General features: G+C 38.5%; 1 protein-coding gene across 2 annotated transcripts in view; it reads left to right on the top strand.

Annotated features, from left to right (window-relative positions):
* TSHZ2 (teashirt zinc finger homeobox 2) overlaps positions 1 to 23,679 on the top strand; it is a 346,822-nt gene extending 323,143 nt beyond the window's left edge. For both annotated transcript variants that reach the window (XM_070744598.1, XM_070744599.1), the window contains exon 2: positions 16,819 to 23,679. In XM_070744598.1, the coding sequence (XP_070600699.1) occupies positions 16,819 to 19,886 (3,068 nt within the window). In that variant the 3' untranslated portion in view covers positions 19,887 to 23,679. The remainder of the gene's footprint in view (positions 1 to 16,818) is intronic.
* Positions 23,680 to 24,200: the final 521 nt, after the last annotated feature.

The following is a 24,200-nucleotide window of genomic DNA, read 5'->3' as shown; positions in this document are numbered from 1 at the left end:
ACAATGTTAAAATGATGCAAAAATGTTGTGCTCCAGCTTGAAAGTGAAATTTTTAAAAAAATCCTTTACTTGAAAAAAAAAAGTTATGTTTTCTAATTGCCGGAATAGCCAGTGCCAAGCCCTTGTGAGGTATTGTGCTTCATCCCTTGTTTTTGAAGTGCCAAGATGGTTGGCATAACTGACTACCAAACTTATCCCTTCTGAGAAAGGACTTCTACCACTGGCCAAGTTCAATTGTGTCAGATTTATAGCTTGTTGACAGTAGTCTACGTTAGTTACTATAGCAAAAAGCAGGTTGGTGCAGTGAGATACAGCCCTAAACACCAGCCAAGACTTTTTACTGGTGCAGTAAATGTGGTATTTTACCATCTTAAAAAATTAAATGCTTATTCCTGTTCTTAATTATTCACTAATTGTTAAGCAACAGAAATATGACCCAGTCACATAAAGTATAAAAGTAAGTTTTGATTTAAAAGTATTTCAGACTGGCTAATTTTGAGCCTATCTTTGCAGTATAATTCAAGTCCTAGTTGTGTTGGTAGGAACAGGATAAATCATTCCACTAGCACAAGTAGGAGCCAAAATGCGGTTGGCCAAGTGAAAGAAACCGAGAGCTGAGAAAACAAGTAGGTCAAAAATAACATTGGCATTGCCACCCTCAGTTCTGATAACTCTGAGCTCTGATAAATGATTTAAAGATGTAATAAAAACATCCAGCTATTTACATAATGTCAGAGTTTTCTACATTATTCTTATACAATTATTATTATTATTATTATTATTATTATTATTATTATTATTATTTAGATTTGTATTATTATTATTTATTAGATTTGTATTATTATTATTATTATTATTATTATTATTTATTAGATTTGTATTATCCTTTGTGTAGACAATTGATTATTGTGTATTGTCTGGAGTAGAGTAGGGTAGGGTAGGGTAGGGTAGGAAAGATAATAGAATAGAATAGAACAGAATAGAATAGAACAGAATAGAATAGAATTCATTACTGGCCAAGTGGAATTGGACACACAAGGAATTTGTCATTGGTGCATATGTTCTCAGTGTAATAAAAGAAAATATACATTCATCAAGAATCGTGAGGTACAAATAAGCAATCAATATTAATATAAATCATAAGGATACAAGCAACTAGTTACAGTCATTCAGTCATAAGTGGGAGGAGATGGGTGATAGGAACGTTGAGAAGACCAATTGTAATGGTAACGCAGCTTTAGTGAATAGTTTGACAGTGGTGAGGGAATTATTTGCTTAGAAGAGTTATGGCATTCGGGAAAATATGGTTCTTGTGTCTTGTTGTCTTGATGTGCAGTGCACAGCAAGACAACTTCTTATGTTCCTCTTATAATAATAATCCCAGCAGTGGGTTAAAAAAAAAATCCCCTGAAATTTTTGAAACCCAATTCACTGCTTCATATCTGATCCACGCTTGGATTTACTTGTTTTAATGGATTAATTCAACTGAAGCTGTATTGCAGCGTTTCTGAATAATTTCATATGGATAGAATTTAAACCTAGAGTCCTGGATGTTGATTATGGGTTTATTGCTGCACTTATGCAAACATAGTACAGAGAGAGACATAAGGGTGAATCAGGCTTCCCCGAATTGCTTGCACTTCCTCCTTAAACAAGTTGGATAGCGATATTGTTTCTTAAAAACAATATGACCTCATTTGTAAAGCAATGCTCATACTAAACTAGTCAGCTGTTAAATATGCCCGGGACTGTGCATTAAGGAGGAAGCTTAAACCAGAATTTCAATTATTTTCTGGACACATTTAAAATTATAATACTATACCAGGCTTGGTAATATTGTTCACCCAAATTATTCACAAAGTATCATATCAATCTCTCACAATTGCTTATTGCTTACAGATCTGAGAAGTTAGTCAAAGGAAGATGCTGCCTAGGATAATGACCTTCATGCTAAGCTTTGTGATTTGATAGCGATATGTCCAAAACTGCAGAAATGTAACAGTCAAACATCAGCTATAATGTTCAGTAGAAAAGGAAACGTGGCTTCATTTGGATCTCTGGTTCAGTCTTATGGTCTTGTGTGAGTGTTGTGAGTGGTCCTTGACCAAATTTTTATTTATTTACTTATTAGATTTGTATGCCGCCCCTCTCCGAGGACTCGGAGTGGCTTCCAACACACAGTACAGTCTACAAATCCAATATTAAAACAGAACACATTAAGAAACCCTTATTAAAAAACAATCACACTACTCAACAAACCATACATAAAGCAGGACAGCTGGGGAAATCAATTTCCCCATGCCTGGTGACATAGGTGGGTCTTCAGGAGTTTGAAGAAGGCAAGGAGCGTGGGGGCCATCCTAATCTCCAGGGGGAGCTGATTTCAGAGGGTCGGGGCCACCAAAGAGAAGGCTCTTCCCCTGGTCCCGCCAAATGACATTGTTTTGTCGACGGAACCCGGAAAAGGCTGACTCTGTGGGACCTAATCGGTCACTGGGATTCGTGCGGCAGAAGGCGGTCTCGAATTAAAGATTCTAAGGAGGATGAGCCAGGCCCATTTTGGTACACTGGGCCAGTAGTTTTTTCCAGTTGATGCAGAGAGTGAGAGTGAAGGAGAAATAGACCTGGATGAACCTGAAAGACCACCAGATGTGGCAGATATGCCAATGACAGTACAGGAAGACAGTAGACAGTAGAGGAAGAGGAGGAGCCTTTGCTAGATGCTTTTGGAAGACTAAGAAAAAGACAAGAATACTTGTATGGGAAAAGGAAGTAGTCTGTAGTTTGTAACTCTATGGGATTGTTGAGCATTCCCCATAGGTATTTAAGGGTGGCTGATGGGAAATTCAGGGTGGAGTTTCAAAGTTTTGTAATGGAGTCAGTTGATGTTTGAGGTTACCATTCATGTTATGCTAGCCAACTGTTCTTTCCCTGCTAAAATCCATGGAGTAGAATTGCCCTGTCTCTGGAGAGGTTGGAAAGCTGTAACTGTAAGTCAGTGAAACCGGAGACTCTTTATCTCTTAAAGGAATTCGCAATTAGCTTTGATCTTCAGCAGCAGCCTACCTTTTAACTTCTCTTGCTGAGGAGCTACCAAGATGAACTCACATGCATGAATTTGGCTTGTTTAAATGATGCTTTCTATATAAAAAGATTGATTTGAAATGCCAGCATGTGGATTCCTCCTTTGTTTTCAAACTGCGTAGGCCCGGCATAGAACAGTGAGAGGAAAAGGTAAAAGACACCAAGAAGAAATTGAATAAAAGAAAGTCAGAATTCAAACCAGCCAAGCCAAATTTTGTTCATATTAATCCAATGGAAAAATAATTGGGAGCCCAGGAGAGCATTGTTTATGGTAGATTCTGCCCTCAATCCCTGGCATTACCACCTCAAGGTCTCTTGACTTTAGAACATTCTCCAACAAAATATTTTTTTGGGGGTGGTGGAGATTTGACTTTTGAACCTTTTTTGTAATTTTTATTGGCCAAAGCATTTTAAACAGAATTTTGCCCCTGTTTTGTTTATGGTTTCTATCTCTCTGTTTACCTTTGTTTGCTTAAATTGCTATTGATGTTTGAGTGTAATGTGTTTACCTTGGTGGGATTAATATATTCATGCTTTTGTGCACTATCGCAGAATCCATTCAGATGAAGGATATAGCTATAGATATAATGCCTGTGGGAATTTAAAAGTGAATGCTGCAGTGCTACACAAGGGATATCCTACATGTCAGATTTCAAGGAGATTGAGTAATAATAATTGCCTAATAGGCTTGTTTCTAACACTGTGAACAGAATTGTGAGTTTCTGTGTACAGAAATGTGGATCACACCACGAATGTAAGAATTCATAAGAAGCAACCGATCCTGCTACACTTCTGTCAATGCCCACAATTATACAAGACAACCTAGGTCATTGTCCTATTCCATCATTACCAAGGCACCCCAGCAAGCAACCTCCCCAAAGAATGTCTATGGAGGTTCCCAGTTATCCAGGTCATGGCTGTGCCAAAGGGACTTTTTCAAAAGGAAACTGGACTTTGTTTTGTGTGGGTTTTTTCTCCTTGGAGACATTTCACATATCATCCAAGAAGCTTCTTCAGAACTTCAGAAAGGGAAAGGGAAATGGGAAAGGGAAAATATTAACCCAAATCATATTATCAGACATATAGTTTTTGTAAATATGAGTCAACATTTCAGAATATTTTCAGAATCCAAAAAGATTGCTAGGATAGGATAGGATAAAATAGGATAGGATAGGATAGGTTGGAATAGAATGGAATGGAATAGAATAGAATAGAATAGAACAGAACAGAACAGAACAGAACAGAATTTTATTGGCCAAGTATGATTGGACATACAAGGAATTTGTCTTTGGTGCATATGCTCTCGGTGTACATAAAAGAAAAGATATGTTCATCAAGAATCCTAAAGTACAACACTTAATGATAGCCCAGCTACAAATAAAAAATCAAATCATATTAGGAAACTGTCAATATAAACCGTAAGTTACCATCATGCAGTCATTAGTGGGAGGAGATAGGTGATAGAAATGATGAGATGAGGCATGCCGAACCCGAACCTGAACTTTTTTTAAAGTTCAGGTAAAGTCGGGTTCGGTGTTCACTCGAATACTGTGAAACACCGCCACCCAGGAGGAGAGTGGGGAATCCCATCGTGGGATTCCCCATCTCCTTTTGCTTGCGGTGTTGCAAGCAAAAGGAGGTGGGAAATCCCATAATGGGATTCTGGGGACGGGGCTTTGACGTCACGGAGACTACTTCCTGGCTGGCCGAAACGGGGAGGAAGGAGTCTCCCTGATGTCAAAGCCCCGCCCCCGGAATCCCATTGTGGGATTCCCCACCTACTTTTGCTTGCAGCGCCGCTGCGGCATCCTTTTCTGTAAAAATAAAAGGAAGCAAAAGGAGGTAGGGAATTCCCCACCTCCTTGTTTATTTTTACAGAAAAGGACGCCGCAGCAGCTTGCTGCTGTTTGGGTTCGGGTTTGGGTTCAGCGAACTCACCCAAACTTCATGGCAAAGTTTGGGTGAGTTCGCTAAACCCGAACTTCTTTGGGTTTGCCCAACACTAGTCATAAGTATGAAAAATGGTTATAAGTCAATTTTTCAGCACAGTTGTCATTTGAAAGGTCTCTAAACAAACTGCTATAAGTCAAGGACTACCTGTATATTCTCTGTGAACATTTCATGATACATAATGTAGGTAGATCATCTATCAATTACCATTAGGGTATACATGTGCAAATGCATCTTTGATAGCATTAGCAATAGCATTTAGACTTATATACCGCTTCACAGTGCTTTACAACTCTTTCTAAGCAGTTTGCAGAGAGTCAGCATATTGCCCCCAACAATCTGGGTCCTCATTTCACCGACTTTGGAAGGATGGAAAGCTGAGTCAATCTTGAGCTTACTGAGATTCGATCTGCCAAACTGCTGGCAGCCGGTGATCAGCAGAAGTAGCTTGCAGTACTGTACTCTAACCACTGTGCCACCGAGGGGCCTAATGATGATAAGCTTGCATAGATAATGTAGATAAACAGGAACATAAATAAATGGTAAGCCTGCATATAGAATATTTCAAACATACTGAAATGATTACAGCAGTTTAATAGCATAAATGAAGCTTATTATAATTACAACATTTCTCATCAGGATATGCATCTTGTTTCAAGTGACCTTCAAAGTTTTTGGCTACGATAAGATTTGAACGGGGAATCTTTTAGTTCACAAAATTACCCTGTAAAGAAAGGACTCCGTTCTTAGCTCTTTCACTCTTTAAGTAGTAATTTTTTAAAATTAGCATTCTTACAGTTATGAATGATGATAATAAAGTTAAAAGCCATTTTGAAAGAAGCTGTAACCAAGAGAAGTCATCTGATATAGGCCATATGTAAGCATTTTAATATAATTGAGCCGAAGGTCAACAGTGCTTATTTTTCTAAGGTGAATAATGCACTGTTGGGAAGAGATCTAATTTTAGAATAGGAAATGTTGTGCTGTATGCACAATTTTTGACTCTGATAAAGAGTCCTGGAGAGAAAATGCTGATCTTACAACGGCATTATTCGATACGTTTTCTTTTTCATAGGATGGAGAACTTCCTCTCACTTTCCCCAAGACCATGGACTTTGTAATTACCTCCATCAACTATTTCTCATACACTTTGGAGGAAAAGGGTTTAAAGGAAGAGGGGGGGTGTCAGTCTTCCAAATTTTTCACACTGTCAAATCAAAATGGTTGAACATATCTAGTTGTCACTCTGGTACATTTCATCACTTCCAGCAGACGTGGTAGATAAATCCACAGTAACTCAATTTAAACATGCCTGGGATAAACATATATCCATCCTAAGATAAAATACAGCAAATAGTATAAGGGCAGACTAGATGGACCATGAGGTCTTTTTCTGCCGTCAGACTTCTATGTTTCTATTAGGAAGTGAGATTTTCAGCTCTACAATATCAAACCAAATTTTATAAGCCTATTTAATTCTTGTCTCTACTATTTTTGTTAGTTTCTATGAATGTCTACTTTCATTATTGCCTATGCTAGAGCCAAATGGCAAAAAAAACAATAACAATAGCAACAACAACAACAGCAACAGCAACAATAACAATTGCAACAACTCTGGCATATGCCAGTGAAAGTGGTTCCAGTGGCATGCTGGGCGCAGTGCCAAAGGATCTCAGCAGACATTTGAAAACCATCAGAATTGACAAAATCTCCATCTGTCAATTGCAAAAGGCCGCTTTACTGGGATCGGCAAACATAATTCGCCACTACATCACGCAGTCCTAGGTGCTTGGGAAGCGCCCAGCTGATGATAAAATACAAAATCCAGCATAGCAATCTCATTTGCTGTGTTCTATTGATGATGATAATGATGATGATGATGATGATGATGATGATGATGATGATGATGATAATAATAATGATGATGATGATGATGATGCATTGATGGTGAATTTGTCACTACACCACTTGAACACCATGACATTGACAAATCCATCATCCATGAATTGCAAAAGGCAGCGTTTCTTGGAACGTTTTCCATCTTGCAACAATGTCTGTAACACCATCAAACATCCAGACCTATCTATCCCAGATCCTTGGAAAGGACTCGATAGGTAGACAAAAATGTCAAACCCAGTCTGAACATGTGACATGCCATAATAACATAACAATATCAGCAAAGGAAGACGTGATTTTCTGATGTTCTACCAACCCTAATGTGGATAAAAATTGGTTGGTATTTGTTTCTTCTATCTGCAATTTTTATACTGTTTCTATCAAACTGAAAGGGGTTTTTTAGTAGCTGCTTATTTTAAATGTACAAAACCCTTGTGTGTAATTCCATTAGCTGCCCTACAGCACTGCAATCTACAGTTTCCCTGAGGCTGTTGTGAAATATTGATGAAATCCTTGCTTTTGTGGCTTCCTCTGATACACTAAACAGTTGTCTGATGTTAGTTGGACTTGAATGAAACTGTTCAGAGCTATATCAGTGGCGACGACTTCAAAGGCTGTTAGGCTTTTACTTTTTTTTCTTTTTTAACAAACTGAAGTTTCAAAGCCTTTCCATGTAATACTTTAAAAAGAAAAAGAAAGTTCATATCAACTAAACCACATAATGGCATCTTACATGCACATATATTTCCCTCTATTGACACATTTGTATTTTTATCATTTAACTTTTTCATTTAAAAGAAAGAAAAGAAAGAAAAAGAAAGAAAGAAAGAAAGAAAGAAAGAAAGAAAGAAAAAGAAAGAAAATTATAGTTTGTATAATCTGCACTTTAACATAGCCTAAAGGCATCCTAAGTCAAACTGTAGAAGAAGCTAAGAATGAACTGACAAAATAAATCTATTCAAGTTACCTGTCTGTTAGACGGCAAGCATATTCCTTTCTTTTCTCATGTTTTCCCATTCACCACAGACACATTGCAGGAAGCACTGAAGAAAAAGAAACATCTCAGCTAAGCATCCCATTTTTCTCTGAAGATCTGGGGCATTTTGCATTTCAAATAACAGAGCACGAAATAAAATAAAGTAAAATGAAAAATAAAATAAAAGTATCTACCGACAATCCCTCTTTTCATACTGCAAATTTTGTTCAGGGAAAAAAAAATGTGAGCACTACAAGTAATCCTTGATTTACAACAGTTCGCTTAGGGACTGTTCAAAGTTGGCAAGAGCACCGAAGAAAGTAACTTATGACTGTTTTTCAGACTTACAACCATTGCGGAATCCCCATGGTCACGTGATTAAAATTCAGATGCTTGTCAATTGACTCATATTTATGATGGTAGCAGTCTCCCGCAGTTGTGTGATCCCCTCAGTGGTGGGCTGCTAGCCGGAAGGCCTAAGAGAACACAAGGGAATGTGTGCAAGAGAGGAAGAGAGAGAGAGAGACAGAGATGGGGACAAAGGCCAAGACAGAGACAGAAAGAGATAGAGAGGTGAGGGAGGTGGAGAAGAACAATATCCATATTTAGAAGGCTCCACCTGCCAAAGAACACAGCTGCGAGAGCAATCATGGGCTTTCCTAAATATGCCCATGTTACACCAACACTTTGCAGTCTGCATTGGTTGCCAATCAGTTTCCGGTCACAATTCAAAGTGTTGGTTATGACCTATAAAGCCCTTCATGGCATCGGACCAGAACATCTCTGGGACAGCCTTCTGCCGCACAAATCCCAGCGACCAGTTAGGTCCCACAGAGTGGGCCTTCTCCGGGCCCCGTCGACAAAACAATGTCGATTGGCGGGACCCAGGGGAAAAGCCTTCTCTGTGGCAGCCCCGGCCCTCTGGAACCAGCTCCCCCCAGAGATCAGAATTGCCCCCACCCTCCTCGCCTTTCGTAAGATCCTTAAAACCCACCTCTGTCGTCAGGCATGGGGGAACTGAGATATCCTTTCCCCCTAGGCCCATACTATTTATACATGGTATGTTTGTGTGTGTGCTTGTTTGGTTTTTAATAAGGGTTTTTAGTTATTTTAAATATTAGATTTGTTATATGCTGTTTTTATTGTTGTTGTTAGCCGCCCCGAGTCTATGGAGAGGGGCGGCATGCAAATCAAATCAAATCAAATCAATAAACAAACAAACAAACAAACAAACAAATAAATGTTCTTCCAATCTTTTACCTTCTTAGACTGTTTTCATCTCTGCCGCTGAAGTATCTTTTACTGTAGCTTGCACCTGCAAGACATTTCAATCTTCTGCTCACTGTAAAAAAAAAAAAATAACAATTCCTGAGGTTTAATTGAAAATAAGGCCTTGCAACTAATTACAACAGAGAAAATGATTTCACGAACTCTTTTTGGATGCAGGAGATAAATTTCTCGGGATATTCTATGCTAGATTTGGGGGGAATAAACATTTCTTCTGAGATTACAGATTCCAAAATTCCTACTGAAATGTCTTTTCAGCCCCTCACACCTGATTGCCTACTGTTTTAGTTTTGGGGGGATGGGGGGGGGGAGAGGCAGCCATAATGTTTTCAGTGGTGATAGCAATTGTTACCTCTCTGCTTCTGCCTGGCAGCGCCCCCTTGTGGAAAATCACTTATGTCTCTTCTGGGAGCATCTTTTTTTGTTAGTACCAAGAGCACCCTATATGAAAAGTGGATGAAAATTAAAAATTAAAAAAGAACATTATTATTTAATACAACACTTAATCACTGCAGTCAGGATCACCATAGTACAAAATTGGAAGAGAGAAGACACACCAACAGAAAGAGATATGATTAAAAAAAATATTTGATTGTGCAGAATTTGATACATTAACACAAAAACTTAAAAATAACAAGCAAACACGTGATACTGATATGTGGAAAGATTTTTATCATTGGGTTGAAAACCTGAAAAAAAAGAATAGCTGTACATAATGTGTAAAACAAAAAGTTAGACATAGTATAGATAAAACTGGAATTATAAGTAAAAACAAGAATATAAATGATTAAGATTGTAAGCAACACTTTATTTATTTATTGTAAGATATTTATTATTATTATGACTATTAACCAACGTTGCACTAATGATTACGCTGACACTATAGACCATAGAATTGCAAAATAGAAACTATCGAAGATACAGTGTGGAGGGGGGGGAGGGATATGTGTTGTATTGTCCTACAACAGACATATTACAACTGTATTTACAAGTTGAAAAATACAATGTGCTGTTCTTTTTGTTTTTAATATGTATATATTCAATAAAAATTTTCTTTGGAAAAGAAAAGTGGATTGTGATGGGAAGAAAGAAAATCAGAGTACAGGTTGGGCCACTTCATATCACTGTGGGAGCAGGGAGTTCCTCATCTCATAATAGCAAAAATAGGAATAATTTGTATCAGTTGACAGTATGAACAAAATAAGTCTCCATTCAGAACAGGCAGAACAGTGTCATTTTGGCTGAGAGTTAAGGAACGCACAAAAGCATACAGATTATTTAGTTTTTCCCCCACCCCATGCAATTATACATTATTATTATTATTATTATTATTATTATTATTATTATTATTATTATTATTATTATTATTTATTAGATTTGTATGCCGCCCCTCTCCGTAGACTCGGGGCGGCTCACAACACAATAAAACAATTCATGACAAATCTAATAATTTACAATTTAAAATATTTTTAAAAACCCATTATTAAAAAGACATACAAACATACCATACATAAATTGTATAGGCCCGGGGGAGATATCTCAGTTCCCCCATGCCTGGCGACAAAGGTGGGTTTTGAGGAGTTTACGAAAGGCAAGGAGGGTAGGGGCAGTTCTAATCTCTGGGGGGAGCTGGTTCCAGAGAGTCGGAGCCGCCACAGAGAAGGCTCTTCCCTTGGGGTTCCTAGAAAGGACTAGACAAGCAAGAGCCTAATAGAGGTTGGGTTTGGGGTGTAAGTGAATGTATTTGCATCTCTCTCCTTGTGTGCGTATATTAAGGATCTACCTGAAATCAGAAATTCAAGTAGCTGCTTTTCTTCTGTTTCTTTTAAATGGTTGTCACTCAATAAATTGTAATCAATGAAATCTACATCCATTTGATAAAGGCTAAAAGAATAATTGTAAAGAAATCTTTACAATCTGGATCTTAAAATAGCACAGGAATTTTTCACAGCTGGCACCTGCTTTGTCAAACTTACAAAGTTTAAGATGGACTCGCATTGCATTGGGTAGGAAGAATCACCATCTGCATCAACACACCTTTTCACAAAGACCAGCTTGTGTGAATGCTTACCAGCCTTGTCTAGTTTATTTGAATATTCTCCATCTTCCTCTCTAGGCAGTTTGGCATATTTACAAAAGGTCTGGATTACATTCACTCAATGTTTTTATCGATTCCAAGTACATATAGAACGTAAATGGATCCCAGAATAATCTTGGTAAATAAAAATGATGCCAGAGTTTCTGGCCTGATATTGTCCCATTTATTTCATTTATATGAGAAGAAGTTTAAAATTATATGGTCAGGTGAGCAAGAAGTGTGCTGGATATCAAGCAAGGTATCTGTGGGCACAGAGGGAACATGATGCTGTGTCCAAATTTATTTACTTGTAAAATTTATATGCCACCCAACTCTACTTGGACAACAATTTAAAAAACAATTTAAAAGTACATTAATAACCCTTAATAAAACTATACATATCTTTCTATCATTCATGACGGAATCAAGATAATAACCTCAGGCCTGCCAGAAAAGTAAGGTCTTAATGGCTTTCCAGAAGGCCAGTAAGGTGGGGTTAGTACAGATCTCCAGAGGCAGTTGGTTCCAGAGCATTGAAGCCACCACAGAGAAGGCCCTTCCCCGCAGTCCCGCCAACCGTCATTGTTTGGCGACTCTGTGGGCCTTATTGGCCACTAGGAGGTGTGTGGTAGAAGGCAGCCCTGTAGATCGTCTGGTATTAAAAAGCATTGCTTTTGAAAGTGATCCCAAAGTGCTTTTTCAAATAGCAGCTGGAGTTTGTTTCTCCTTGAAGATGTTTCAGTTCTGACCCAAGATGCTTCTTCGTTTTTTCTACAGAACTGGAGAAACTTCTTGGGTGAGAAGCAGAACATCTTTAAGGAAAAACAAAGAAAGTCCAGTTGTCTTTTGAAAAAGCACCTTTGAGACAACCATGACTTCAATGACTGAGAATCTCCATAGATGACTTTAAAGTCATCAGCCTATGAGAATTAAACTGTGTCAAGATCAGGGATTTGTCCCAAGAGGCAGGACCTGCATTCCAGAGGATCGGGACAGCAAATTTTAGATAGTTTGGTTGGGAATAAGAAAGTCAAGGAATAGTAGCATATCTTTAGCAATGCAAGTAGTTTGCTTTAGTTTTCCAAGTTCTCTTTATCAGTGAGGAACAATAAAGGAAACTGATAGGATTAAATTCTCAGGGAGATTCGCTGAACTGAATCACATTTCCAAGTCAGATAGTGTAACGGTTTGTGAGAAGTTCCTTGAGAGACAGGAGGAGGAGGAAGAAGAGGAAATAGGCAAAAGTTAGATTTAGTATACATTTTGGATAAATGATTGAATCTGATGAGTGTGTATGTCTGTATATGGGGTTTTAACACTTTTTAACTATCTATATTAGTCTTTTAAAGTAAATTAGATTTCTTTTATGCATTGTTGTATTTATAATATTGTACGCCACCCTTAGTCACTGTGAGAAGGGCGGCAGAGAAATCTAATGAACAAACAAACAAACAAACAAACAAAGAATGAATGAATGAATGAATGAATGAATGAATGAATGAATGAATGAATAAATAAATAAATAAATAAATAAATAAATAAATAAATAAAATGCAAGTGATTTGTTGTAGAGAAAACGGATTGGAATTTCATCAGCACAATTATGTAGAGTTACTATATGCTACCAGAAAATATATACAGCTGATTTAAAGAATGGTAGGCAGATGTTCCATGTGTACCCAGCACTCTTCAAAGTTTCCTTTTGTCTTTGAATCTAAAACTTTGTACAGCTTTACTTAAATGTTTCTTAGACAATTTCCTATTACAGAGGGCTATTGTCATTTCTGGCACACAGAATTAATTACTTTTAATTTTCATGGTTATTGCTAGCATACATATTTTATTGAGATTTTAAATATTTTTTAGTTATAAACCATGAAAAAAGAATATACACACAAATATGCACAGCAAAATGTTATATCAGGATATCCTGAAACAAAGCAAACATGTCATCTCACAATGGTGTCTGCAAATTTATGTTAAAAATACTTTTCTAAAATACAAAAATAAATAAATAAATCCCTACCCTGAAACATAAAACCCTGTTATAATATAGCAAGAAAAGCAATTTACACCATTGCTTTCCTTGCTATATTATAAGGGGGTGCTGATAAATGACCAGTGTTGCAGAGAGAGCATGTGGGAGTTTATCCATTTGGAGGACGAGTGTTGTTTGATTTGGACTGTTCCAGGACTTACAAAGACTTTTTGGATATTTCACAGCTAAGTACATCTTGTGGACTCTTGAAGGGGGGTGGCTGTGACGCCTTCACAGCTGCCTTTATCTGCTCTGTTTTGTTTTTGCTTTTTGCAGCATTCCAGGCTTGTGGTTTGTGGGAGAGCACTTAGGCTGTTTAAAGTGCATGTGTACAATACTTTTGTTTTGATAAACCGACTTTATGTTTACTGAGACTGTGTGAGTCTGAGTTTACCTTGCTAACTCATTAGAGGGGCTCTTAGTGAAGGGCCGTTGTAACACAAGGTACCATATTTTTCGGGGTATAAGACACACTGGAGTATAAGATGCACCTTAGTTGTTGGGGAGGAAAATAAGGGAAAAATCTGCCTACCAGGTATTCATCTGGTTAGTGTCCTTAGTCTGGTCACCTTCAGCACATTATTTTATCTTCTGGTTAGGGCTTTAAAAAACCTTATTCAGAGGAAATAGCAATGACAATGCTTGTAAGCCAGGAAGATCGTTGACTCCTCATTAGGACTGGGGGGAAAAGCTTTAAAAAAACCTACTTTTGGAGCATAAGATATACCCAAATTTTCAGCCTCTTTTGGGGATGGAAGAAGGTGCAACCTATACTCCGAAAAATATGATAATTAGTATTGCAGGCATAATATTAGTCTACCCTGATGTAGCTAAAAAAGTTGACTGGTACTAAGTTAAGGAACTGTGATATACCATCCCTTTCTTTGGATAGGCACAACCCACACTTTGGAGTTTAGGCATACTACTCCACTACTGACAATAGAGAGAGAGAGGGTAGATTGTCACTGAATATGAACCAAAGCACAGTATATCCAAACATAAGGATCTTTGTAGAATTTGAAAAACAAGGTAGTTAATCTCTTGAATTAAAAATAATGGGGCTGGATAAATCAATGGCATTTTTGTTTGTCTATTGTGGAATTAAATATGGTCTCGCATCCACTTAACAAAATATACTATGATCCGCTTTTTAAAAACACAATATTTTAAAAATATCTTTAGCCCAAATTGAGAAAGTTTTTATGACGAATCCTTCTAAATGTTCTGGAATATCAAAGGGCAACTAGCATTTTGTAAAGAATGAACCCAATATTGCAAAGTGTTTTTTCCCCCTATATCTAGATTGCCCTTTCTCAAGAAATACATTTTTGCGCAAATAAACTGATTGCATAAAATGGCCTTAATTTGTGTAACGAAAGAGTTGCAACTATGTTTTTTTAAAAAAGAAAGATGAAAGTTGTTCTATCAGAAGCTCTTTTACTAATCAAGCATTCTGATGAATTAATCTCCTGCATTTCAATTTCTATGACAATTTCCATATGGTGGAACCTTAAGGAAATCATTTGGAAGGCTCTCTGCACATTCATTAACTACTTTGAGCATCTGTATTTTAACTGCTTTAAAATACCAAAGCAATTTTTTTGGGTGGGGGAAGAAGGAAAGTGCCTTTAAATATATGCAAATATCCAATCATATCTTCCTTCCTTCCTTCCTTCCTTCCTTCCTTCTTTCCTTCCTCCCTCCCTCCCTCCCTCCCTTCCTTCCTTCATTCCTCCCCCCACATTTTAATAAAGAAAAAATTATTTGCATTCTAATTTAATTCAATTGCTTTGTGGACTTTTTGATAGACCCTTCCTATCTTTGTTTCATGTTGTGTGTTCATTGCTAACACACAATAATTTTAAGAACAATTCTCTCATTTCTTGCTTTGTAAAGGTTATAGTATACAAGTCAAAGCATATGATTTTTTTTTTAAAAAAAATCCCTGTATTGTGAAGGAGTAGTTAACACTGGCTATTACATCTGCTTTTGTATATTGGTTCACTTAAGAGAACATAAAAATATCACTAGAAAAGAATAGTAGAAAACAGCAAGAGAAATGTACCTACAGGTAGCCCTTGACTGTTAAAGTGTTTATTTAATGATTGTTCAAAGTTACTTCACAAATGTCTTACTGAACAACAGACATCTGAGTCTCAGTTGAGGTCCTAAATTGAGGATTACTTGTATTCATAAAAGTAAAATTAGTGGTTGCATTGAGATTTCAGATCAACCTAAGATAATGTCTCAGGAACAATCCCAAGGCATAAAATCAGCCTCTTGATTTTGGTAAAATTTTAGATTAGTCAGATGATGAAGCTGAAATTACAGCTAAAATTAGCTTGACATGTTAACTTCCTAATTCACGCTTTGCGGATAGTGTGGTAGCTTCTAATAGTTAAAATTGGCCAGTGTGTATTGGCAGAGTGGGATTTCAGCTTATTCCAATCTTAACAAGTCCCAAATAGAAATTGCTACAACATGATAGCCATTTAGAATTGGCAGTATTGGGCTTGACACAGCAGTTTGGCTCTGTGGACTGAATCCAGATTAAATTAGTTTAATTTGAGTCCTACTGAAATTAATGGACCAAGGTAATGATGATTTAACTAATGCCCCATTGATTTCAGTGTGAACTCTATGCAACTAAGTTAAGATGGATTTAACCCAATATTCAGCAGATCCATATGTGACATATGCAGCTAAATTCATAGAGGGACTCTAAGGGATTTCCATCTAATTTTCTACATAATTACCATCATTTATTCAAATGCCATGATTATTTGATGAACCCATGGCCATCTCCATTCAAGATGAGATACAGAATTATAACTATTTTATCCTTATAAGCTGAATGTAAATGTTATGGTATTCGCATGAGAATGAAATATACCCTTCTTTGGAATATGTTTTACAATTTAGGGATAAACTATAAGATTGTAGAAAATTTTCAGACTAGAAGATATGCAAAAAAAAAAGTATCTTTTCATTGAAAATATTGGGTTTTTTAATTTAAAAAACTTTCTTAGGAAAAAACATTGATTCTGGAAATGTGTACATTGCTGTACAATTCTGTGTAGCATTCATTTGTTCTGCCATTTCAAGCATTTGAATGGTTATCACATTGACAACATTATTGCACTTGGAAATACGCCCTAGAAGCAGGAATACTTTATTTGGCCTGTTGAAATTTTTTCAAGTGAGCTAATATCCATATGATCATGTAATTTTAATGGGCTTAATAGGATCTCAGATATTAATTTTTCTGACCGTTCCATTAAGAGGTGGTTAGAATTTGACTACTATCATTAACTCCAAATGTCTGTAAGATATAAAGAATAATTATTGTCTGTTAATAAGACCATGTAGTCTTCCCAGATTTTTCACATCTTGTGCTAACAGTCCATAAAAATAGAAGATTAACCAAACTCTAGTAAGAAAGCAACTAGGAAAATGAATGTTCCAGGTTTTTACTTGACTTATTTCACACATTTTGATATTTCTTTTCAGGTTATGTCCAAGAGGATGATTTGAAAGATGAGGAAGATATAAAAGAGGAGGAAGAAGATGACGATGAGAGCAATTCCACGGCTCATCTTCCGGGGAGCAATGACCCAGGGACAGATGAAGAACATGAAACTGGTCCTGATCCAAGAGGAAGCTTGAGCTACCAAAATTCTCCAGGGAGTCATCTGTCCAATCAGGATGCGGAAAACGAATCCTTGCTCAGTGATGCTAGCGACCAGGTGACAGATGTTAAAAGTCTGTGCCCCAGGGAGGCATCGGACTCCAAAGTCAATACCCATCCCAAACATCCAACGGAAGCACACAGTTGCATGGATAAAATGACAGCTGTCTATGCTAACATCCTTTCAGATTCTTATTGGACAGGTTTGGGACTGGGGCTCAAACTGTCCAGTTCTGATAAGAGGGCATGCGACAATAGAAATGGAGCAAGCAAAAGTGACTTTGATTGGCATCAGGATGCCTTGACCAAAAGCTTGCAGCAGAGTTTACCAGTCCGGCCACTCTCCAAGCCAAACCTTTTCAGCTCAGTCCAGCTATATAGGCAAAGCAGCAAAACGTGCGGAACTGTATTCACAGGTGCTAGTAGGTTTCGGTGTAGGCAGTGCAGCGCTGCCTACGATACCTTAGTTGAGCTTACGGTCCATATGAACGAAAGTGGCCATTATCAAGACGACAACCATAAAAAAGACAAGCACAGATCTACCAGCTATTCCAAGCCTCGGAAAAGGGCTTTTCAGGACATGGATAAAGAAGATGCTCAGAAAGTTCTGAAATGCATGTTCTGCGGTGACTCTTTTGACTCTCTTCAAGATCTGAGTGTTCATATGATCAAAACAAAACATTACCAAAAAGTGCCTTTGAAGGAGCCGGTCCCTTCCATATCTTCCAAGTTGGTGACTCCAAATAAGAAGCGTGTGTTTGACATTAACAGGCCTTGCTCTCCCGATTCGACAACGGGATCCTTTGCCGACACATTCTCTTCTCATAAGAATGCCAACCTGCAGCTGTCGTCCAACAACCGTTACGGCTACCAGAACGGTGCCAGCTACACGTGGCAATTCGAAGCGTGCAAATCGCAGATTCTCAAGTGCATGGAATGCGGGAGCTCCCACGATACTTTGCAGCAACTCACAACCCACATGATGGTCACGGGTCACTTCCTGAAAGTCACCAACTCGGCTTCCAAGAAAGGGAAACAACTTGTTTTGGATCCCTTGGCTGTGGAAAAAATGCAGTCCCTTTCTGATGCGTCAGCCACTGACAGCCAGCATTCGAAACCCTCCAGTAATTCATCAACCGATTCTACGGCTCCTGCTTCAGAGCTAAAAAAGGAAAGTAAGCAAAATAAATCCGAGGAAGGGAACAAAGATGAAAAAGGGGTGAAAAATGAAGACTACGAAGACTCTCTTCAAAAACCACTGGACCCGACAATGAAATATCAGTATCTCCGGGAGGAAGATTTAGAAGATGCTTCAAAAGGTGGAGGAGACATTTTGAAGTCTTTGGAAAACACTGTCACCACAGCCATCAATAAAGCTCAGAACGGAGCACCCAGCTGGAGCGCGTATCCCAGCATCCATGCAGCATACCAGCTCTCGGAGGGAACAAAGCCATCCTTACCAGTGGGGTCCCAGGTTTTGCAAGTTCGACCAACGGTCAGTAATAAACTGAGGCCTATTGCTCCAAAATGGAAAGTGATGCCTATAGTGCCCATGACAGCTAATATAGTCCAGTGCAGTCAGTTGAAAAAAGAAGGAGAACCCAAGAAGGAAGCTCAGAAGGACTACATTAAAGATGGCAACAAGACGGATGTGGTTCCTTCATTTCAGAATGAAGGAGATTCTCCTCCTCAGACTGAGATGTGTGTAGAGCCCAAAAAGCCAGAGCTAAGTCCTTTGAAAGAGGAGCACAAGACGAAGGAAGAGGAGGAAAAAATAAAAGCAAAGGATTCTGGGACATCACCTCTCAGCAATGGATGCCCTACTGGCAACCACACTCCAGAGCTGCCTGGTTTGAATCCCCTCAGTGCCCTGCAGTCTGTGCTGAACAACCATCTGGGCAAAGCAAATGAGCCTTTGCGGCCTCAGTCAAACTCCAGCCCCAGCTCAAGTTCAACGTCCTTGTTCCACAAACCAAATTTAAATATAATAGAGAAGCCTGTTTTGTCTCCCGTGTCAACGCCGGCTAAACCTGCAAATGTTACCTCCAGGCGTTACGTGTTTGAGAACAACGATCAGCCAATTGACCTGACAAAATCAAAGAATAAGAAAGGGCAATCTCTTCAGGCCAAGTCTTGTACTTCCCCACATCAGAAGCACGCTCTGTCTGACATTGCAGACATGGTTAAGGTCCTTCCCAAAGCAACAACCCCGAAACCCACCGCTTCATCCAGAATCCCATCCATGAAACTGGAAATGGATGTTCGGCGTTTCGAAGATGTCTCCACAGATGTCTCCCCTTTGCATAAAAGAAAAGGAAGGCAGTCCAACTGGAATCCTCAGCATCTCCTGATTCTGCAAGCGCAGTTTGCCTCCAGTCTCTTCCAAACATCGGAGGGCAAATATTTATTGTCCGATCTGGGCCCTCAAGAACGTATGCAGATTTCCAAGTTCACGGGGTTGTCCATGACTACCATCAGCCATTGGCTGGCGAACGTCAAGTACCAGCTCAGAAAAACTGGGGGGACAAAGTTTTTGAAAAACATGGATAAAGGGCACCCCATCTTTTATTGCAGCGACTGTGCATCTCAGTTTAGAACCCCGGCGACGTACATCGGCCATTTAGAGTCCCATCTAGGTTTCCAAATGAAAGACATGAACAAGCTGGCTGTGGAGCAGCAAACCAAGGTAGAGCAAGACATTTCCAGAATTTCAGTTCAAAGATCTCCTGAAACAATAGCTGGAGAAGAGGACACAGACTCAAAGTTCAAATGTAAGTTGTGTTCTCGGACATTTGTGAGCAAACACGCTGTAAAACTTCATCTAAGCAAAACGCACAGCAAGTCGCCAGAACATCATTCACAGTTTGTAGCAGAAGTGGATGAAGAATAACTCCTAAGGTATGCATGCCTTAACTGCAAAAGACAAAAAAAAAAGGTGTTTTAATGTGATGTTGATGGAAGGAAGGGCTCTTAAAGCACTTCTGCTTTATTTAAAGAAAATATTACCTTCCAAAATGCCCCTTTCTTTTCAGACATTGGCTTCTCTGTCTGTAATTGTTGCACGATGGGACAAATTTTGCATGGACAGCTGCTTCCATCAGCCTGTTTCCATGATGAAAAAAAATCTTTACACGCTGCCTTTTTTCCCAGGCATGTGCTCTTAAAGGCAAAGAGACCTCTGCCAAGAAAAGATTTGGCACACTTGCTTGCTGTTGATACCATGTTCCTATTTAGCAAACCTAGCCCTGTAAAGCTTTCAGTAGAAAAAGCAAAGCATGCTGGACATTTCATTCTAATGATTTCCAATAAAATTGTGTTTGCTTATAGTATTTGAAGCAACTATGTCCCCCTTTGGTCTGAGCACAACAGCAAGTGTCAGTACAAACTGATGTTTCATTGTCCGGTTTTCAACAATGGGATTCCCTTGCTTAATTTTAATAACTTTATGAATCCAAGAGCCTTTTGTTCTCACACCCCTCACTGTTCATTGCTGGTGAAATATCAAGCCTGTTTTGGGGATTGTTGTCTATGGATCAACATGCATAATCCTAGCATTCTCCTTTTGGAGGTGGGCAGAACGTGAGGTTATTAAGGAAGATCCAAAAGTCAGTGATAGACATAATATCCTTAGTCTCTGTTATCTCCAGCTGGTGTCTCTCATCAGTTCATAGTTCTTAGAAAGTTATTCTCAACAGGCAATTCTGAATTGTGTTTGCAAAGCTGTTGCCAGCCTGACAAATTTAAACAAATGTTTTTACCTCCAGATTCCACCAGTCCTTAGGAAGATGCTAATTAAATATGCCCCAATACATTAAAAAACCCTCCAATCTATAACTATTAGGCTAAACTCCAAGACACATTTATTCTCTTTTTTCCTTTTCTTTATTTTGAGTCCCTTAATCTAGGATAATGTAACATATCTGGGCTGGTGATAGCATGTAGTAGCCACATTCACAAAATGGCTGCCACGAGAGATTTGACCTTTCTGTAAAACGGCTACTATGAAAAAGATGAAGAATCCCATGTATTCATTTACTAGAACAGTGGTTCTCAACCTGGGGGACCCCTTTGGGGGGGTCAAACGTCCAGTCAGGACCCCTTTGGGGGTCAAACGTCCATTTCACAGGGGTCTCCTAAGACCATGGGAAAAGACAAATTTCCCATGGTGTTAGGAACTAAAGCTTCTATTCTGGCGCCTTGGGACATATTTTTACAATCCAACCAATCAGGTGTTTACAGTGGGGGTGTCCCTCTATCCTTCCTTCCAATCAGCTTAAAGCTCTGTTGGGAGAATTGGCGCTAGACTTGTGATTGGGGTTCACCACAACATGAGGAACTATATTAAGGGATTGCGACATTAGAAAGGTTGAGAACCAGTGTACTAGAAGGAAATTAGCACTCAATAGGTTCTTGTTGAACCTAAAGGTATTGCTACAAGTAATTGTTATGCTAGAGGCTGGTGTTTTGTATTGCAGCATGTTCATCCTCTATTAAATTTGTTTTATTAAAGTATTCATTTTTTTAAAATGTGGGGGGTGTCAAGTGAGATAGGCAGCTTAACAGGGACCAAGGGGTGCAATTGTAGCCATGTCAGTATCTGGAAGTACAGGTAGTCCTCAACCTACAACCACAATTGAGCCCAAAATTTCTATAATTAAGCGAGAAGTTGTTAAGTTAATTTTGCCCCATTTTACAACTTTTCACTGCAATTGTCAAGTTAGCAACACGTTTGTTAAGTGAATCTGGCTTCCCCATTGACTTTGCTTGTCAGAAGGTCACAAAAGATGATCGCATGATTCCTGGACACCGCAGTTGCCGAGCATCTAAATTTTGATGTGGCTTTGGGAATGTTGCAATGGTCGTAAGTGTGAAAAACGGTCATAAGTCGCTTTTTCCAATACTGTTGTAACTTCCGATGATCACTAAATGTCCTGTTGTAAGTCAAGCACTACCTGTACACACTGATTATCTTGATTTAATAGTAAACCATTGGTTCTCAGTTAATTTGAAAAGTAGTATAAGTCTGCAGTCTGGTAAAAAGTACAGAGAAAAGCAATATGAGTTATTGTATTTATTAAGACTGTCCGAATTTTCATTTCACCAATTCAAATAAGCAAATTTTTTGGGATCCAATGTATGAATTTGATTTGGATTGAATCCAATAATACAATTTGATTTGGGGGGGATAAAAATGTTTTCTCCACATGGACAATCAGATTTCTGAATCAAGCTGGCCCAATTCATCCTTTCAGATTTCGAACTCCATTGCATTGTTCAGACCGATTCAACAATTCAGATTGGATTGATCATATTCTTTGAACTGATTTGAAAAATCAGAGCAGACCCTATTTGCACAGGCCTAATGTTTATTAGGTTTTATAGCGCTTTCCTATGTCTGTTGTGCTTTAGCATAAAATGAAAACCAATCAAAAATAAAACCTTAAAATACTGTAATAATAATATTAATAAAAAAAACATTGAATGTCAATTTCCTTGCATTTTTTGGGGGTATTGTTCTCCTGGGAGAGATACATATTATTCCCCTTCTTTGTATAATACGTCGAAGCACAAAGAGAGAAAATACAAAATAAATATACTTCCTCCTCCTGGGTGACTTCATTAAACTGTACAGATAGTCCTCGATTTATGACATTTAATGACCATTTTGAAATTACAAAAGTTCTGACCTACAACTGGTCCTCACACTTATGACCATTGTAGCATCCCTATGGTCATGTAATCAAAATTTGGGCATTTGGCAACTGGCTTGCATTTGCAATTATTGCAATGTTCTGGAGTCACATAGCATTCGTGACTTTCCCAGGGGGCTTCCAAAATGAAAAGTCAATAGAGGAAGCTGGATGGATTACTGACCAGTGCAAAAAAAAGGACATGAAAATCGACATGACTTACTTAATAACCGCATTGCTTTGCATTGGAAGTTCCAGTCTCAATTGCAGTCATAAGTCAAGGACTATCTGTAATATGCCTATATATCCTCCTACTATGGCTTTTGCAGGCTCTAGAAAAAGTGTGAGTCAGGGGTGGGTTCCTTCCAGCTCGGCTGGTTTGCTCAAACTGGTAGCGACCGGCTGGTGATGTCACGATGACATCACCCAACCAGATTGGTCGGTGCCAGTCTGTGGACATCGCCATTTTTTTTTTAAGATTCAGTCACCATCTTTTTTTCAGCTTTGGGGGGTTTTGGGTGGTGGTGGTGGTTTCTGGGAAGTTTTTGTTACTGTGCATGCTCACAGGGCGCACTCATGCGGCGCAGGAGGGAGCAAACCGGCAGCAACATAAGTTGGAACCCATCCCTGGTGTGAGTTCTCACCACTTGCCCTGATTCCCAAATGCAACTGAGAACACGAACAAATCGTTTATTTTCCTTTCATGTTTGTTTGATGTTTGTCAACTATCACAAGTGCTCTTCACACTCAGGTGGGGTGGGATGGGGAATTGCAAAGGTTTTTCATAATCTTCAATTTGATAGCCATAATTTCCAGAACCTAAATTCTCTCTGAAGGAAAGCTGGACCTATCAAGTGGTCCAAATTTTATATTATACACTGAAAGTTTGCATTTTCAAAAAGCTTGGTTATTTAGTGATTTTTCTCGATAAATATCTGGCTTCATAGATCCATTTGTGTAATAATAAATTTCTTTCTCACGGACAAATGCAAACAGAAGTCTCCCTCTTTAATGATTTTCCCTGATCTGAATGCCCTTTGAAGCTTCTTGCTTACTTTATTACAGGAAGAAACAATTCAGCATGTTTTCAATAGCAACCTGGAGTGTAAAAACTTGAACAGTGAATTCATCTATATGTACATAAGGATGAGCCCTTCTCTGAAAGAGATGGACAGTTAAGCAATGTTATATAACCCCCTTTTTACAACTCTGAAATACCTTAATTCAGGGTAGAGTTGGGGCAAATGGATCGAGCTGAGCGTTCAGTTGCCTGGTGCCCTTCCTGGTACCTACAGGACATTCACAGCATATATTTTATCTTTGTGTCCTTAAAGAGAAACACCTGCTGCTATCTAGGATCATCAACACTAGGCCACCACACCACTTTTTATTCCGACTCTACCTTGAATTACGGATAACAGGGTTACTTCACTTACATATATATATATATATATGCATCATGTCTCTATGTATAGCTGAGTATCACTTCCATGTATGTATGTTTGTGTGTATGT

Source organism: Erythrolamprus reginae, chromosome 3 (genome assembly GCF_031021105.1).
Source record: "Erythrolamprus reginae isolate rEryReg1 chromosome 3, rEryReg1.hap1, whole genome shotgun sequence".
In the NCBI taxonomy this organism is placed as follows: Eukaryota; Metazoa; Chordata; class Lepidosauria; order Squamata; family Dipsadidae; genus Erythrolamprus; species Erythrolamprus reginae.
Note: the sequence above shows the minus strand (reverse complement) of the source record. Positions and strands in the feature narration are given on the sequence as shown.